The sequence below is a fragment of the Indicator indicator genome, chromosome 15 (assembly GCF_027791375.1).
Source record: "Indicator indicator isolate 239-I01 chromosome 15, UM_Iind_1.1, whole genome shotgun sequence".
Classification (NCBI taxonomy): Eukaryota; Metazoa; Chordata; class Aves; order Piciformes; family Indicatoridae; genus Indicator; species Indicator indicator.
This window is the reverse complement of record NC_072024.1, coordinates 23,375,089-23,389,892: the sequence shown is the minus strand read 5'-3', so window position 1 is coordinate 23,389,892 and position 14,804 is coordinate 23,375,089. Positions and strand designations below refer to the sequence as shown.

Below are 14,804 nucleotides of genomic sequence, written 5' to 3'. Positions count from 1 at the left end.
AGCCAGCAGGCTCCTCGGTGCTGGAGGCACCGCTGCTGCCTGGCACACTGCCTGGATGCTGAGAGTAAAGGAGCACGGAAGGTAGAGGTGAGAACTTTGCTTTGAGTTTAGTTTACATTTGCATGTGAAGGCAATCAGAAGGAAAAGTTAGAGAGTGAAAAATGCTGGCTGGTAATTTATAGCATAGTCAGGCTGCATTTTCCTGGAGCCTCAGAGTGTTACCTAAGAGATCATCTTCTTGATCACAGAATGGCTCAGGTTGAAAGGGACCTCAGAGATCATCTACTCCACTGCCCCTGCCATGGGCAGGGACACCTCTCATGGACAACTAGACTCATCTGCTCAAGGCCTCATCCAACCTGGCCTTGAACACCTCCAGGGAGGAGGCAGCCACAACCTCCCTGGGCAGCCTATTCCAGATTCCTGGATTGAGGAGCCCAAAACTGAACACATTCCAATCTCTCCAGGTGCCTCTGTAGAGCCTCCCTACCCTGGTGCACATCAGCTCTCCACCTTCATCAAGGTCATCAAGGAAGATGTGAAACAGAAGTGGTCCCAACACTGAGCCCTGAGGAGCACCACTTGTGACCAGCTGCCAGCTGGATTGAACTCCATTGAGCACCACGCTCTGGGCCCTTTCTCCAGCCAGTGCTGTATGCAGCAGAGCATTGCTCAGCCAAGCCATCAGCAGCCAGTTTGGGCACGAGAGCTCTGTGGGGAGCAGTGCCAAAGGCTGTTCCAAAGCCTAGGTAGACAACACTTGGCCTTGTTCAGTCTCATCCAGGAGGGCTCAGCTCCTCGATCCAGGCTGTCCAGGTCTGTCTGCAGAGCCTTCCTAGGCTCCAGCTGATCACCCCTCCCACCCAGCTTGGTGTGCTCTACAACCTGAGGGTGCCTCTGGCTCTTCTAAAGCTCAGTGCCTTTCCCAACAGTTCATAAGCCGCTCGGGGGAAAGCCTCAGCCTCGTTGCTCAGGTGCCACAGAGCTGTACAGGCACCTGAGGGGAGGCAAGCAGCCACCTGGAGTGATGGCATTAAGGTAGAGTTGTGTCTTTCCCAAGGCAAAGGCTTCTAGAGGAAACTGCAGGTAACAAAACTTCTCTCCTCACTGATGTCTCCCTGAATCCACAAAGTGTCTTTCAAGCGCAGCAAGGAGCAGCAGCAGCCAGGCACTACCTGACCTTTGAAGTTCTGGGGTAGTGCCCAGTAGGCACAATGGGTACTGGATCCGTACTTGTCTGCCCAGGGAGCTGTAAAGCCTCATTTTAATGGGTGTGGGATGTCTGGTGCAGGGAGTTACATGTGAGGGGGAAACGTGGAGTAGGTGGAGCAGGCAGTCTGTGCATTCCAAGTACCTCAGCCAGTGGGGAAAGGAAGAGGGTCACTCACAGACAGGAACTGAGGCTCAAAGGAGCTGTGTTCTCCTGCAGATGGAGAGAGCCCCGAGGGATCTGCCCGTGGGCCCTCCCTTTATTGCAGTCAAGTTTTACAGGACTCCTCTGTCTCCTGTGGAACATTAACCTCTAGAGACAGACACTTTCCTTACAGGAGTGAGGTGCAGACAAGAGCAGGGTTGACCTCATAGCTGGTCACCAAGCTGTGATCCCATCCCCAGGAGGGCAGATCCCGAGCTGTACTCCAGCAGCTCTCCAGGAATGCCCTGCAAGCAGTTCCCATGGATCTCAGCAGGGCAGGGAGGTCACAGGAGGGTTCTGATGTCACAGCAGGGGCTCTGCTGTCACAAAGCCCCACGGTGCCTCACCAGCTCTCAAAAACAGCCACACTGCCCCTGCGCTCAACTGCAGTAGCAGCGGCGGCGGCGGCAGCAGCAGCGACTACAGTCGTGGCATTTGCAGCAGCAGCAGCAGCAGCAGCAGCAGTACTTTGAGTGTGGTGTGAGAGCAGGAGCTATGGCCCTGCTCTACCACCTCCTCCTCATCCTCTTGGTGGCCCTCCAGGCCAGGCCTGTCCAGGCTGCTCCACTGCCAGCGTGGGGAGCAGGTAAGTGAGGGGCACTGGTGCAGCCTCTGCTGGCCAGCAGGCTCTGCTCCCCGGGAAGCCTGGGCTGGGGCTGGTGGCTTTGCCTCCACTGCTTCCAGTGCCTGCATTTCACTGAGGCAGGAGTGGATCCCAACATGCACTGAAACATTTCTCTTCTCTGCTTGCTTCTAGCTGGGGGTCATGAATTCAGGCGTCCTCCAGCTCCTCAGCTGGACATAGGTGTGGAGCCCTCGGTGCAGCCTGCAGGTAAGTTCTCAATGTCCCATTCCTTGAAGGGACAAACCTTGAGAGTGTGGCAGGAGCTTACTCATCTGCAAATTGCCTTAAGAGCTTGTCAGGGTTGAGAGCTTCCCAACAGCTTGGCCTCTCCTTGAGCCTGAGCACAAGCCCTGGGGTAAGGCCTTGGGAGGCATTCACCTTCTGTTTGCTTACAGCTGTGCCCCCAAGCAGGACTTCTCCAGCTGCTCACCAGCCTCTTCCACTGCCACCCCGTGGGCATCGCAGGGGTGAGTCTGTGCTGCCCTCACCCCAAGCACTGCTCTTCTGTGCTTTCTTCCTCTGAAACTCAGCTAAACCCTTTCTGTTCAGGTCCTCCAAGTGGAAAATACTCAGGCGAGGGAGCAAAGAAGTCGCCAGAGGCCTCAGAAATCCTCAAGGAAATGCTGAGGAAAATGCTGGAGGACGTGGAGAGAGGACAGGGTGGGTGCCCTGGGTGCCTGCTACTGGCAAGGGAGGGAGGGAGAGAGGGAAGGAGGGAGATGGGGTGGCAGTCCCTGCTGCACGCTTGGCAGTGGTGCCCAGGACTGACTGACATTCCCATTGCTCATCCTCCAGATGTGGCCAGCGAGAGAACTGGAAGTGCTGACACTCCTGTGCCTGCTGCTTCCTCCACTTCTCAGACACTCCCTGCCCTCCAGCCTGAGAACAGCCCCACAGGTAAGTCCTTGGCAGGAAGCAGCATTGACCTTTTCAGCTTCTTTCCATGGTGGATGCAAGTTGCTCCTTCCATGGTGGATGCACAGCCGTGGAGAGGAGCAGAGAGGGAGCCAGAGGGGCTCAGTGATGGCCCCCAGGGTGCTTTGCCTTGAGGAGCTCTTTGTGGCCCTTGGGGCAGGAGGTGCTGCTGCTGCTGGCTGCCAAGGCAGGAGGCTTGTTGGGGCTGAGCTCAGAGCTTCCTTTGCTCCCAGCACACTGCCACTGCAGGCAGGCTGTAACTCTTTGCAGCCTGCTCCTGGGCGCAGGGCAGAGCTGAGTGCCGTGGGGTGCCCGGCTCTGAATGCCCCTCAGTGCCACTGCCTTCTGCAGCAGTGTCTGCAGCTGTGCCACAGGAGCTCTTCTCCCCTCTGCTTCTTTGCAGGCCTGCCTGTACCCCAAGGTCACCCAGCTTCCCTAGAGGCTTCTGCCATTGAGGCTCCAGCAGAAGGCACAGGTAGGTCCTGGCTTTAGCCTGCCCTTGGCAGCTGCCAGCTCCAAGCCCAAGGGACACCCAGCCGGGCACCTTGGCAGGGTGAGGACACAGACCTGCCTGTGGTGCCCTCTGCTTGGCTGAGCCCCTGATGGCTCCTGTGGTTCAGTTCTGCCCAGGCAGATGGCAAGAGCTGACTGGAGCTTCTCTGGGTGTATACTTTCAGATGTGGCCCTGGAGAGGACTCCTCCAGCTCCTCGACAGCACCGGGTTCCACAGCCAGGCTGGCATCGCAGGGGTGAGTCTGTGCTGCCCTCACCCCAAGCACTGCTCTTCTGTGCTTTATTCCTCTGAAACTCAGCTAAACCCTTTCTGTTCAGGTCCTCCAAGTGGAAAATACTCAGGTGAGGGAGCAAAGAACTTGGCAAAGGCCTCAGAAATCCTCAAGGAAATGCTGAGGAAAATGCTGGAGGACGTGGAGAGAGGACAGGGTGGGTGCCCTGGGTCCCTGCTATTGGCAAGGGAGGGAGGGAGAGAGGGAAGGAGGGAGATGGGGTGGCAGTCCCTGCTGCATGCTTGGCAGTGGTGCCCAGGACAGACTGACATTCCCATTGCTCATCCTCCAGATGTGGCCAGCGAGAGAACTGGAAGTGCTGACACTCCTGTGCCTGCTGCTTCCTCCACTTCTCAGACACTCCCTGCCCTCCAGCCTGAGAACAGCCCCACAGGTAAGTCCTTGGCAAGAAGCAGAGCAAGAGCTGACTGGAGCTTCTCTGGCTGTTTAGTTTCAGTTGTGGCAGTAGGGAGGACTTCTCCAGCTCCTCGCCAGCACCGGGTTCCACAGCCAGGCTGGCATCGCAGGGGTGAGTCTGTGCTGCCCTCACCCCAAGCACTGCTCTTCTGTGCTTTCTTCCTGTGAAACTCAGCTAAGCCCTTTCTGTTCAGGTCCTCCAAGTGGAAAATACTTAGGTATGGGAGCAAAGAAGTCACCAGGGGCCTCAGAAATCCTGAAGAAAATGCTGAAGAAAATGTTGGAGGACGTGGAGAGAGGACAGGGTGGGTGCCCTTCACTCTGCCTTAGCCCTGAGCCTGGGCAGAGGCAGGCTGCGAGCAGAGGCAGGCTGCAGGCACAGGTCTGGCCACGCTGTGGCCTGCACAGGGGCAAGGGCTGGATCCCAGCCTCCAGCAGCCATGCTGGGTTCATGGCCCTGCTGCCTGCTTGCTGTCTGAAGCAGATACTGTGTGATTGGCACAGCAGAAGCCCTGGGGTGCCTGCCACTGGCAAGGGAGAGAGGGAGAGAGGGAAGGAGGGAGATGGGGTGGCAGTCCCTGCTGCACGCTTGGCAGTGGTGCCCAGGACTGACTGACATTCCCATTGCTCATCCTCCAGATGTGGCCAGCGAGAGAACTGGAAGTGCTGACACTCCTGTGCCTGCTGCTTCCTCCACTTCTCAGACACTCCCTGCCCTCCAGCCTGAGAACAGCCCCACAGGTAAGTCCTTGGCAGGAAGCAGCATTGACCTTTTCAGCTTCTTTCCATGGTGGATGCAAGTTGCTCCTTCCATGGTGGATGCACAGCCGTGGAGAGGAGCAGAGAGGGAGCCAGAGGGGCTCAGTGATGGCCCCCAGGGTGCTTTGCCTTGAGGAGCTCTTTGTGGCCCTTGGGGCAGGAGGTGCTGCTGCTGCTGGCTGCCAAGGCAGGAGGCTTGTTGGGGCTGAGCTCAGAGCTTCCTTTGCTCCCAGCACACTGCCACTGCAGGCAGGCTGTAACTCTTTGCAGCCTGCTCCTGGGCGCAGGGCAGAGCTGAGTGCCGTGGGGTGCCCGGCTCTGAATGCCCCTCAGTGCCACTGCCTTCTGCAGCAGTGTCTGCAGCTGTGCCACAGGAGCTCTTCTCCCCTCTGCTTCTTTGCAGGCCTGCCTGTAGGCCAAGGCCACCCAGCTTCCTGGCCAGCCTCCAGCACTGAGGCTCCAGCAGAAGGCACAGGTAGGTCCTGGCTTTAGCCTGCCCTTGGCAGCTGCCAGCTCCAAGCCCAAGGGACACCCAGCCGGGCACCTCGGCAGGGTGAGGACACAGACCTGCCCGTGGTGCCCTCTGCTTGGCTGAGCCCTGATGGCTCCTGGGGTTCAGTTCTGCCCAGGCAGATGGCAAGAGCTGACTGGAGCTTCTCTGGCTGTTTAGTTTCAGGTGTGGCCCTGGAGGGGACTTCTCCAGAAGCTCAGGATCATGTTCCACTGCAGCCTGGCTGGTATCCCTGGGGTGAGTCTCTGCTGTCCTGACAGCTAGGCACTGCTTTTCTCTATTTTAGTTGTGTTAAACTCAGCTAAATCGTTCCTGTTAAGTTCCTCCAAGAGCAAAGCATCCAACTGAGGCAGGGAAGAAGTCCCCAAAGGCCTCTGAAATCCTCCAGAAAATGCTGGAGGGGCTGGAGAGAGGCCAGGGAGGGAGGGTGGCTGCCCTTCACTCTGCCTTAGCTGTGAGCCTCCCAGAGGGTGGGAGAGTGTCTCTAGACACTGGCACTGGGGGAAAAGAGGACTTCCCAGCAGAGAAAAGGTGCTGCAAGCTTGCCAGTGATGCACAGGATGGACTAACGTTCCCATTGCTCCTCTAGGAATGGACAGCAGCATAAGTGGAAATGCTGACACTGCCTGGCAGCAGCCATGCACCATCGACATGGACTCTCTGAAGAACATCATCATGCAGACTTCTGCCCGTGGAGCAGAAGTCTTAGCAGCCACCCTTCTCCTGACACTTACATTTCTGGTGTTCTGTGCTGTGGCCTTTTGCTGCCTGAAGAAAACAATAGGGTGAGTCCTGGCTTTTCCCTACCCACTGCTTGCTGCCATGGCTGCTCGAAGCCACAAAGCATTTCTCAGCAGGCTGCTATGGTCAGTGGTTGGGCAAAACCTGCCACCTGCAGCTGAGGACTTGAGCAGTCTCCTCTCTCCACAGGAAAGCCTGTGCAGATTCCAGAGAGCAAGTGGGAAATGACAGCTCCTCCTCAAGCCTGGAGAACCAGAGGAGCTGCTCTGACACACCTCAAGTCTCCATCTCAGAGCAGACCCCAGAGCAGCCATTGGAGACAGGAGCAGTGGCACCTCCACCCAGCCCACAGCCCTCCAATGCCTCCAAGCTTTCCAATGCCTCCAAGCTCTCCGATGCCTCCGAGCCCTCCAATGCCTCCGAGCCCTCCAATGCCTCCGAGCCCTCCAATGCCTCCGAGCCCTCCAATGCCTCCAAGCCCTCCAATGCCTCCAAGCCCTCCAATGCCTCCAAGCTCTCCAATGCCTCCAAGCTCTCCAATGCCTCCAAGCCCTCCAATGCCTCCAAGCTCTCCAATGCCTCCAAGCCCTCCCCTGCCTCAACACCCTCCAGTTCCTCCCCATCCTTCTTGGCACCACCCAACCCGCCCATCGTGCTCCCAGAGCAGCCCAAGCAGAAATGGTTTCCACCCTGGAGGAGCCACCATGCCAGGCAGCCCAGCAAGTCACACAAGGTCTCCTCTTTTCTGTGTTGTAAATAAAGTGTTTGTGTGACATGGCTCCGTGGGGTACTTGTCTCTTTGTGCTGAGGGCTGCACCTGATGCTCAGTGGCAGGGGAGGGTAATAACGGAGCTTGTGGGGGTGGGCAAGGCACCCATCTGAGGGAGGAAAGAAGGCCCCAGAGGCCTCTGAAATGTCCCTTGTTGGAGTGCATGCCCATGCTGCCAGGGCATTCAACGGGAGCTGGGGACCACGGCCCCTGTGGGGTTCTTGGAGCACAGGTAAAGAGCAGCAGCACTGGCAGGGCTTGCAGCAGCCAAAGCAGCCCCACGTCTGCGGCAGGACCTGCCCTGGAGCGGCGCCGCCTCCCCTGGCGTCCTGCTCTCGCTGAGGGCACACAGAGCCGCACAGCGCCACACGGAGGGCGGCGCCAGGCCCTGAGGCGGCTTGGTGCGTGTGGGGCTTTGGCGCCTTCGCTCCTGGCGCCTCCCGCCCGCGCTGAGGCTGGCCGGAGCTCGGCGCTTCCCGCTCTGTGCCGGGGCCGGACAAAAGCTGCCGCCTGCAACTGAGGCTCTCGGCACCCTCCCCTCTCCCCGGGAAAGCCTCTGCGGATTCAGGAGCCCAGCTGGAAACAGGCAGCTCTGCCTCAAGCCTGGAGGAGCTGCCCGGACACAGCTGAAATCTCTGTCTCAGAGCAGATCCCAGAGCAGCCTTTGCAGGCACTAACAGTGGAGTGTCCACCTGCCCCACTGCCCTGCACCCCCTCAAAGCTCTCCAGTGCATCCCTCTCCATCGTGGTGCCCCCACACCAGCTCAGCACGTTCCAGTGGCAGCCCCAACCAAAATGGTCTCCCCACTGGTGGCTGCCAGTGCCGGGCCCCAGCCTGTCAGCAGTGGGCTGCTTGGCTTTGTGCCACCAGTAAATGAATGTGGTTGAGGTGGCAAGGTGTGGGGTGGTGGCTCTGAGACCAAAGTACCCAACCGAGGGAGCAAAGAAGTCCCCAGAGCCCTCAAAAACCCTGCGGAGAATGCTGGGGGAACTGGAGAGAGGACAGGGTGGGTGCCCTTCACTCTGCCTTAGCCCTGAGCCTGGGCAGAGGCAGGCTGCGAGCAGAGGCAGGCTGCAGGCACAGGTCTGGCCACACTGTGGCCTGCACAGGGGCAAGGGCTGGATCCCAGCCTCCAGCAGCCATGCTGGGTTTCCTCCTTGCAGAGGAGCTGCCCTGACACACCTCAAGTCTCCCTCTCAGAGCAGACCCCAGAGCAGCCATTGGAGACAGTAGCAGTGGAGCCACCACCCAGCCCACAGCCCTCCAATGCCTCCAAGCCCTCCCCTGCCTCCAAGACCCCCACCACCTCTAAGCCATCCAATGCCTCCAAGCCCTCCACCACCTCTAAGCCCTCCCCTGCCTCCAAGCCCTCCACCACCTCTAAGCCCTCCCCTGCCTCCAAGCCCTCCACCACCTCTAAGCCCTCCCCTGCCTCCAAGCCCTCCACCACCTCTAAGCCATCCAATGCCTCCAAGCCCTGTACCACCTCAGTACCCTGCACCACCACCAAGCCCTCCACTGCCTGAAGGATTCTGTGATTCTGTTACCCACATCCTCAGAGTAAGCTGCTCATTACACCTATTCCCAGTTCTGCCTGTGGAGCTCTTTCCCGGGGCTGCAGCACTCTGAAGGATCTCTGTCAGCACTGCAGAGGGAAGAGGGGAAGAACCATTCTCTAACTCTGCCAGGTCTGGGGCTAAACCATGGCCCTCAGCACCCCATCTCTGCCTCTCCAGGGAGGGGGATTCAAGCACCTCCCTGGGCAGCCTGCTCCAGTCTTTGAGAGCCCTTTCAGGGAAGAGGTTTCCTCTAATGTCCAACCTAAAGTTCCCCTTGAGGCCTTGTCCTCTTGTTTGGTCACTTGTTAGTAGTGAGGAGAGACCAACCCCACCTTCCATTGGATAGATAGAAATGTTTAAGAACTATTACCCAAAACAAAGTGGGGCACTCTGCGCATTCTGCGGTCTGCAGTGGGGGCAGTTGCTGGGCTGTCTGGCTGCTGTTTTCTTCTTCTTCTCTTCTGGCTGATGATAACACACACTGACCTTGGCAGCTAAGTTAACAACTTTCTGCTCTAACTAACTCTGCTTTCTGTCCAAGGAGGGTCTGGGGGGAAGCTCCTGGGAGAGAGAGGCCCCTTTGGGAAGGGTCCCCTCTAGGGGGAAGCAAAGGGAGATCGGTTGTGCTTTTCTGTTGATTGTATATATTTATAAATGTTGTGAATTTTGTATATTTGTACATATTCATTGCATTTCATCATAGATTGTAGATTCTGCTTTGTAAATACAGCTTTCATTTGCTTCCAGACTGGGCTAGACTGGTTATTGTCGGTGAGGGGGGGAATTTCAGCTCACACCGACACACCTGCCTTTAACATGGGTGCAGGAACATCTTCTGGGGGAAACCTGAGGAAGTCCCCACTGGGTTGTGTTCTGAGCAGTTGGAGACAGATTCCTGGACCCCCAGGCAGGGCTGCTAAGAAAGAAGGTCACCAATGGTGTCCCTTATATAAGCTTGATCGCAGGATCCCAGGATGTTAGGGGCTGGAAGGGACCCCTGGAGATCTTCCAGTCCAACCCTCCTGCCAGAGCAGGACCAGAGAATCCAGCACAGGTCACACAGGAACACATCCAGACAGGGCTGCAAAGGCTCCAGAGAAGGAGACTCCACAACCTCTCTGGGCAGCCTGTTCCAGTGCTCTGGGACCCTTACGGTGAAGAAGTTCCACCTCCTGTTGAGGTGGAACCTCCTGTGCTGGAGTTTCCATCCATTGCCCCTTGTCCTATGCCAGGGCACAGTGAGCAGAGGCTGTCCCTGTCCCTTTCTTCCTGATTCCCAGCCCTCAGATCTTGACAGACATTGATCAGATCCCCTCTCAGTCTTCTCCTCTCACACTAAACAGCCCCTGGTGATGGCGTGTGAATGGCAATCTACCTTTTACCTTCTTACAACTAAAGCTCTTTTGAAGGAGAGAGCAGTGGGATGAAGCCATGCATGCTGCTATGGTTTTCACTCTGAGACAGCAGCCAGAATGGCAAAACCTGTGCAGGATAAACCTGGCTGCAGTGACCTGCTCATCCCAGCCCTTGCAAAGGAAAATGGGAAGTCCCTTGAGGCAGTGCTCTGCAGCTTGAAGGACTGGGCAGAGGTGTTTAAAATTGACTCAGGATGAGAAGCATGAGGAGGAAGTAGAAATCACAGAATGACAGAATTCCTGAGGCTGGAGCAGACCTCTGAGCTCATCCAGCCCAGCCTATGACCTAACACCACCACATCCACCAGACCATGGCACTGAGTGCCACATCCAATCTTGCCTTAAACACCTCCAGGGAGGGCAACTCCACCACCACCCTGGCCAGTCCATTCCAGCCTCTGATTGCCCTTCCCATGAGGAATTGCTTCCTAACATCCAAGCTAAGCTTCTCCTGGCACAGCTTCAGGCTCTGCCCTCTTGTCCTGTCACAAGTTGCCTGGGAGCACCTCAAGTCTCCATCTCAGAGCAGACCCCAGAGCAGCCATTGGAGACAGGAGCAGTGGCACCTCCACCCAGCCCACAGCCCTCCAATGCCTCCAAGCCCTCTGATGCCTCCAAGCCCTCCCCTGCCTCAACACCCTCCAGTTCCTCCTCATCCTTCTTGGCACCACCCAACCCGCCCATCATGCTCCCAGAGCAGCCCAAGCAGAAATGGTTTCCACCCTGGAGAAGCCACCATGCCAGGCAGCCCAGCAAGTCACACAAGGTCTCCTCTTTTCTGTGTTGTAAATAAAGTGTTTGTGTGACATGGCTCCGTGGGGTACTTGTCTCTTTGTGCTGAGGGCTGCACCTGATGCTCAGTGGCAGGGGAGGGTAATAACGGAGCTTGTGGGGGTGGGCAAGGCACCCATCTGAGGGAAGAAAGAAGGCCCCAGAGGCCTCTGAAATGTCCCTTGTTGGAGTGCATGCCCATGCTGCCAGGGCATTCAACGGGAGCTGGGGACCACGGCCCCTGTGGGGTTCTTGGAGCACAGGTAAAGAGCAGCACCACTGGCAGGGCTTGCAGCAGCCAAAGCAGCCCCACGTCTGCGGCAGGACCTGCCCTGGAGCGGCGCCGCCTCCCCTGGCGTCCTGCTCTCGCTGAGGGCACACAGAGCCGCACAGCGCCACACGGAGGGCGGCGCCAGGCCCTGAGGCGGCTTGGTGCGTGTGGGGCTTTGGCGCCTTCGCTCCTGGCGCCTCCCGCTCTGTGCCGGGGCCGGGTAGGCTCCGGCGCCGTCCTCTGCCACGGCTGCCGCCACGCAGCGGCCACGGGAGTGGCAGCTTACAAACGGCCACGCTGTGGTCTCTGGCGGTCGCTCTGTGCCCGGCCTCCCCCTCCAGCCACTCCTGCTGCAGCTGCTGAAATGGCCGAAATGATCCCAGAACAGCTGAGCCAGGACGATTTAGGTATTTTGCACTGGTCTCCTTTTAACTCTGGACATTGGAGCGCTGCCCATGCTGGCTTTAAACCAGAAGGGTCCCAAAGGGCGGGACTGCACCTCCAGGCACCGTCTCTGGGGGCTAAGGGAGAATTCCTGTCGGGAGGAAACCACTGCAAATGGAAGAGGGGCACACACGGGGGACGGACGTTCCCATTGCTCCTCAAGGCCTGGCCAGCGAAGGGACTGCAAATGCTGACAAATGCCGGCTCTGCTCCCCCAGAAGCATGGGGTGGTGGCTACCACTTGTGGATGGACAGCCAGAGGAGCAGATGTGGAAAACCTGAACTTCCTGTCCCACACCAGCAGCTGCCCTTTGAACCAGTGACACTGGAGTGTCTACCTGCCCCACCCCCCTCTCCCTCAAGCCCCTTCTACATTTCACCCCTGTCCACCTTGTGGCTAAAGATCCCTTCCAGTCCCACTGGCAGAGCCTCCATCCCTGCCCCTGCTTGTTTTGATGCTGTAAATAAATCAAAGCATTTCTGTGATGTGGTTTGGTGGGATACTTGGCAGTGTTTGCTGAAGGGTTTCAAGTGATGACCTAAACAGACCTGAAGCCCATCTTGTCCTCCCTTGTACCTGTAGCTGACCTGTAGGACAGCTGACAAGGTTTGGGCTCACAGGATCAATTAAAACCTTTCTTGGGTGTCAGGAGTGAGACACCTCTGCTCTTGTAAGACTGCAGTCTGCCAGAGCTTGCCTGAGGGCTGCATCTCAGACACAAGTCGTTAGAGCTCAGCCTGGCCTGGAGTACTTTTGCCTTTCCTTTTCTCATTTCTCACACAACCCAAATATGCTCCTCCAGAGCAGAGGCAATCAGCTCCAGTCCTGTTCAGGAAGGCTCCTCTCAGCTGCAAAATAAAAGCAGAGTTCAGATCTCATTAGTAAAATATGGAAGCAGCCTTCTACCTACAGCCAACAGTTTCATTCTCTGCAATGCTGCTTCTGAAGGAAGATTTGATTGACGGAAGCATATTGTGAGTCCAAGAGCCCTGCACCACCAGAACACAAGACTGCAGGGCTGGTAACACAAGAGCAGAGGAGACCTTCCAGCTCTCTACAACTCTCTGAAAGGAGACTGGAGCCAGGTGGGGGTTTGAATCATAGAATTGTCAGGGTTCGATGGGACCTCAAGGCTTAACCAGTTCCAACCCCCCTGCCATGGGCAGGGACACCTCACACTACAGCAGGTTGCTCACAGCCACATCCAGCCTGGCTGCAAAAACCTCCAGGGATGAGGCTTCCACCACCTCCCTGGGCAACCTCTGCCAGTCTCTCACCACCCTCATGGGAAAGAACTTCCTAACATCCAATCTGAATCTCCCCATTTCTAGTTGGTCTCCATTGGTTGGTCTTTTCTCCCTAGTAACAAGTGATAGGATAAGAGGAAATGGCCTCCAGTTGCACCAGGGCAGGTTTAGGTTGGACTTCAGGAGAAACTTTGCTGAAAGAGTTCTCAAACCCTGGCACAGGCTGCCCAGGGAGATGATTGAATCCCCATCCCTGGAGGTGTCTCAAAGACACAGAGAGATGTGGTACTGTGGGCCATGGTTTAGCACCAGGCTTGGTAGAGACAGAGAATGCTTGGACTTGTGATCTTGAAGGTCTCTTCCAACCAAACCAATTCTGTGATTCTATGGTTCAATGTTTTTGACAGCCCAGATACACGTGAAGTGAAAAGAAACATCATTCAGCATTGTTTAACAGCATTTTAATCTCCTCTGAGGGAAAATAACTAACCATGATGAGACAAACAGAAAACACTTTGGAGAAGGATCATACGGTGCTGTGACAGGGCTCTAGTCTATAGAAATGGAATTCCTAGTTCCGTACAAATGATAGGAAAGAACAACATCTGTCAGGAACAGCAGACAACATAGAAAAAATAACTCTCCACCTTAGTTGCCCTCTGATGGTCCTGCTAGTAAGAAATGTCAAAGTGCTTTTTATGAACAGTGTTGCAGCTCAAGATTAGTGCAATGTGTCAGAGCTGCTTCAAAGCAAATATTGATAGCAGCTGTGCAAGTTTAGCCACGGAACTAACCCCACCAACCTCAGAATCCACAGCGAGGCAGGTGAGTGTTCTAATTAATATCCAACATCCCTTAAAGAGCTTTACATACCCATTGTACTGCAGGACAAATCTTGGGGTGCCTTCACAGAAAGGTTCAAAGTTAAAGGTGATGTGAAACCTGTGCTGCAAATCAGTTGAGTGCCTGGGAGTTGAAAAAAGCTCTTGCAAAACGCACAGCTTAGTAGCTTTACAACCCAAGGCTACAAACAGTACCTAACGCAAAATGCACCGACTGAAGGCAGCCCAGACCTTACAGTTGGTGCACTGAATTGCCTGCTGTGCACTGTTTTGTTCCCATATCCTCCTGGAAGCTCCCAGATAAGTCAGCACAGGAACCGACCATGGCACTGGCACGGTGTTCCGATCTGTAGATGTGAGAACTTGGGCACCAACTCTGCCTGCAGTTAGTACCACTACTCTTGCAGCAAATGTAAACCACAGCACTGGCTGGGGAGAAGAACCACCCAGATGGACTCTTTGATGCCTTGTAGCTGACAAAAATAAAAGATACCCTAGGCTTCTACAGAGTATTTCCTGCAAAGACTTGCAGAATGCTGAAATTAGCTTTGACTTTGTTGTAGCTTCTCTACTCTGTGATTTACAATGCATAGTAACCATTGGTGTTTCACACACAGGCCTCATTTCAGGAGGGGCAAAGCCCAGAGTGCTAATGCTGAGCCCTCCTGCCTCATTTTCACACCCAGCCAAAGGCATTTCCTAGTTTACTTCTCAGGGTGTTTATAAAGAGCATTTAAGTCACTACCAACAAGAGCAGTAAACCAGAAATTAGTGATCTTTTGTTGTCACAGGCTGTGGTTTGAAAGCTTCCCAGCTGATCTGGTTTGATACTATTGCACTTCACTCTAGTGTTAAACTGAGAGGTGAAGCCTGCCCTGAACTCCTTTTCTAACATTTCCATTTAAAAAGCAATAAATACAATGCAGCAGCTAAAAAAACCCCAAACAACACAAGATGCCAGTAGGTTTAGTTCCTATTTCTCCCACCACAGTCCAAACTGCATCATGAGAAGGAAGCCTAGGCAGGCTTTGGGCACAGTTCTCTCCAGATCATGGAGTACCCTTAGCAATGAGAGAAGCAGGGCAAGCTTTCGACAGTGATGTTAGAAATCAAAAGGCAGTATCTGTGAGGAAATGTCTCAATGAGCTTAAGAGGATTTGTTGCTTTTGCTCCAGGAGTTAGATGCTGCTCATGATCCCTACTGTGGTGTTTTACAGGCAAGCTGAGCCTTTGAAGGATGTTCTGCTAACCCTGGTAACAAGGCAAAGACTTCCTGCTCCTAACCCAGGAAGTTGTTCCCTAAAATTCAGGACGTTG

At 55.6% G+C, this 14,804-nt stretch overlaps 1 protein-coding gene across 1 annotated transcript; it reads left to right on the top strand.

The window, feature by feature from the left end:
• The first annotated feature begins 4,260 nt into the window (after positions 1–4,260).
• LOC128971632 (ecdysone-induced protein 75B-like) lies at positions 4,261–6,927 on the top strand. The gene is made up of 7 exons (XM_054387236.1): positions 4,261–4,268; positions 4,351–4,461; positions 4,796–4,897; positions 5,319–5,390; positions 5,586–5,663; positions 6,016–6,211; positions 6,357–6,927. Exons 2-7 carry the CDS (start codon positions 4,377–4,379, stop codon positions 6,925–6,927), a joined length of 1,104 nt encoding a protein of 367 aa, XP_054243211.1. The 5' UTR covers positions 4,261–4,268; positions 4,351–4,376.
• The last annotated feature ends 7,877 nt before the right edge of the window (positions 6,928–14,804 follow it).

Coding starts and splice junctions, on each gene's coding strand:
- LOC128971632 (XM_054387236.1), top strand. CDS start 4,377: ATGGGAGCAAAGAAGTCACCAGGGGCCTCAGAAATCCTGAAGAAAATG. Junction 4,898..5,318: donor GCCTGAGAACAGCCCCACAG/GTAAGTCCTTGG, acceptor GCTTCTTTGCAG/GCCTGCCTGTAGGCCAAGGC. Junction 5,664..6,015: donor GCCTGGCTGGTATCCCTGGG/GTGAGTCTCTGC, acceptor TTGCTCCTCTAG/GAATGGACAGCAGCATAAGT.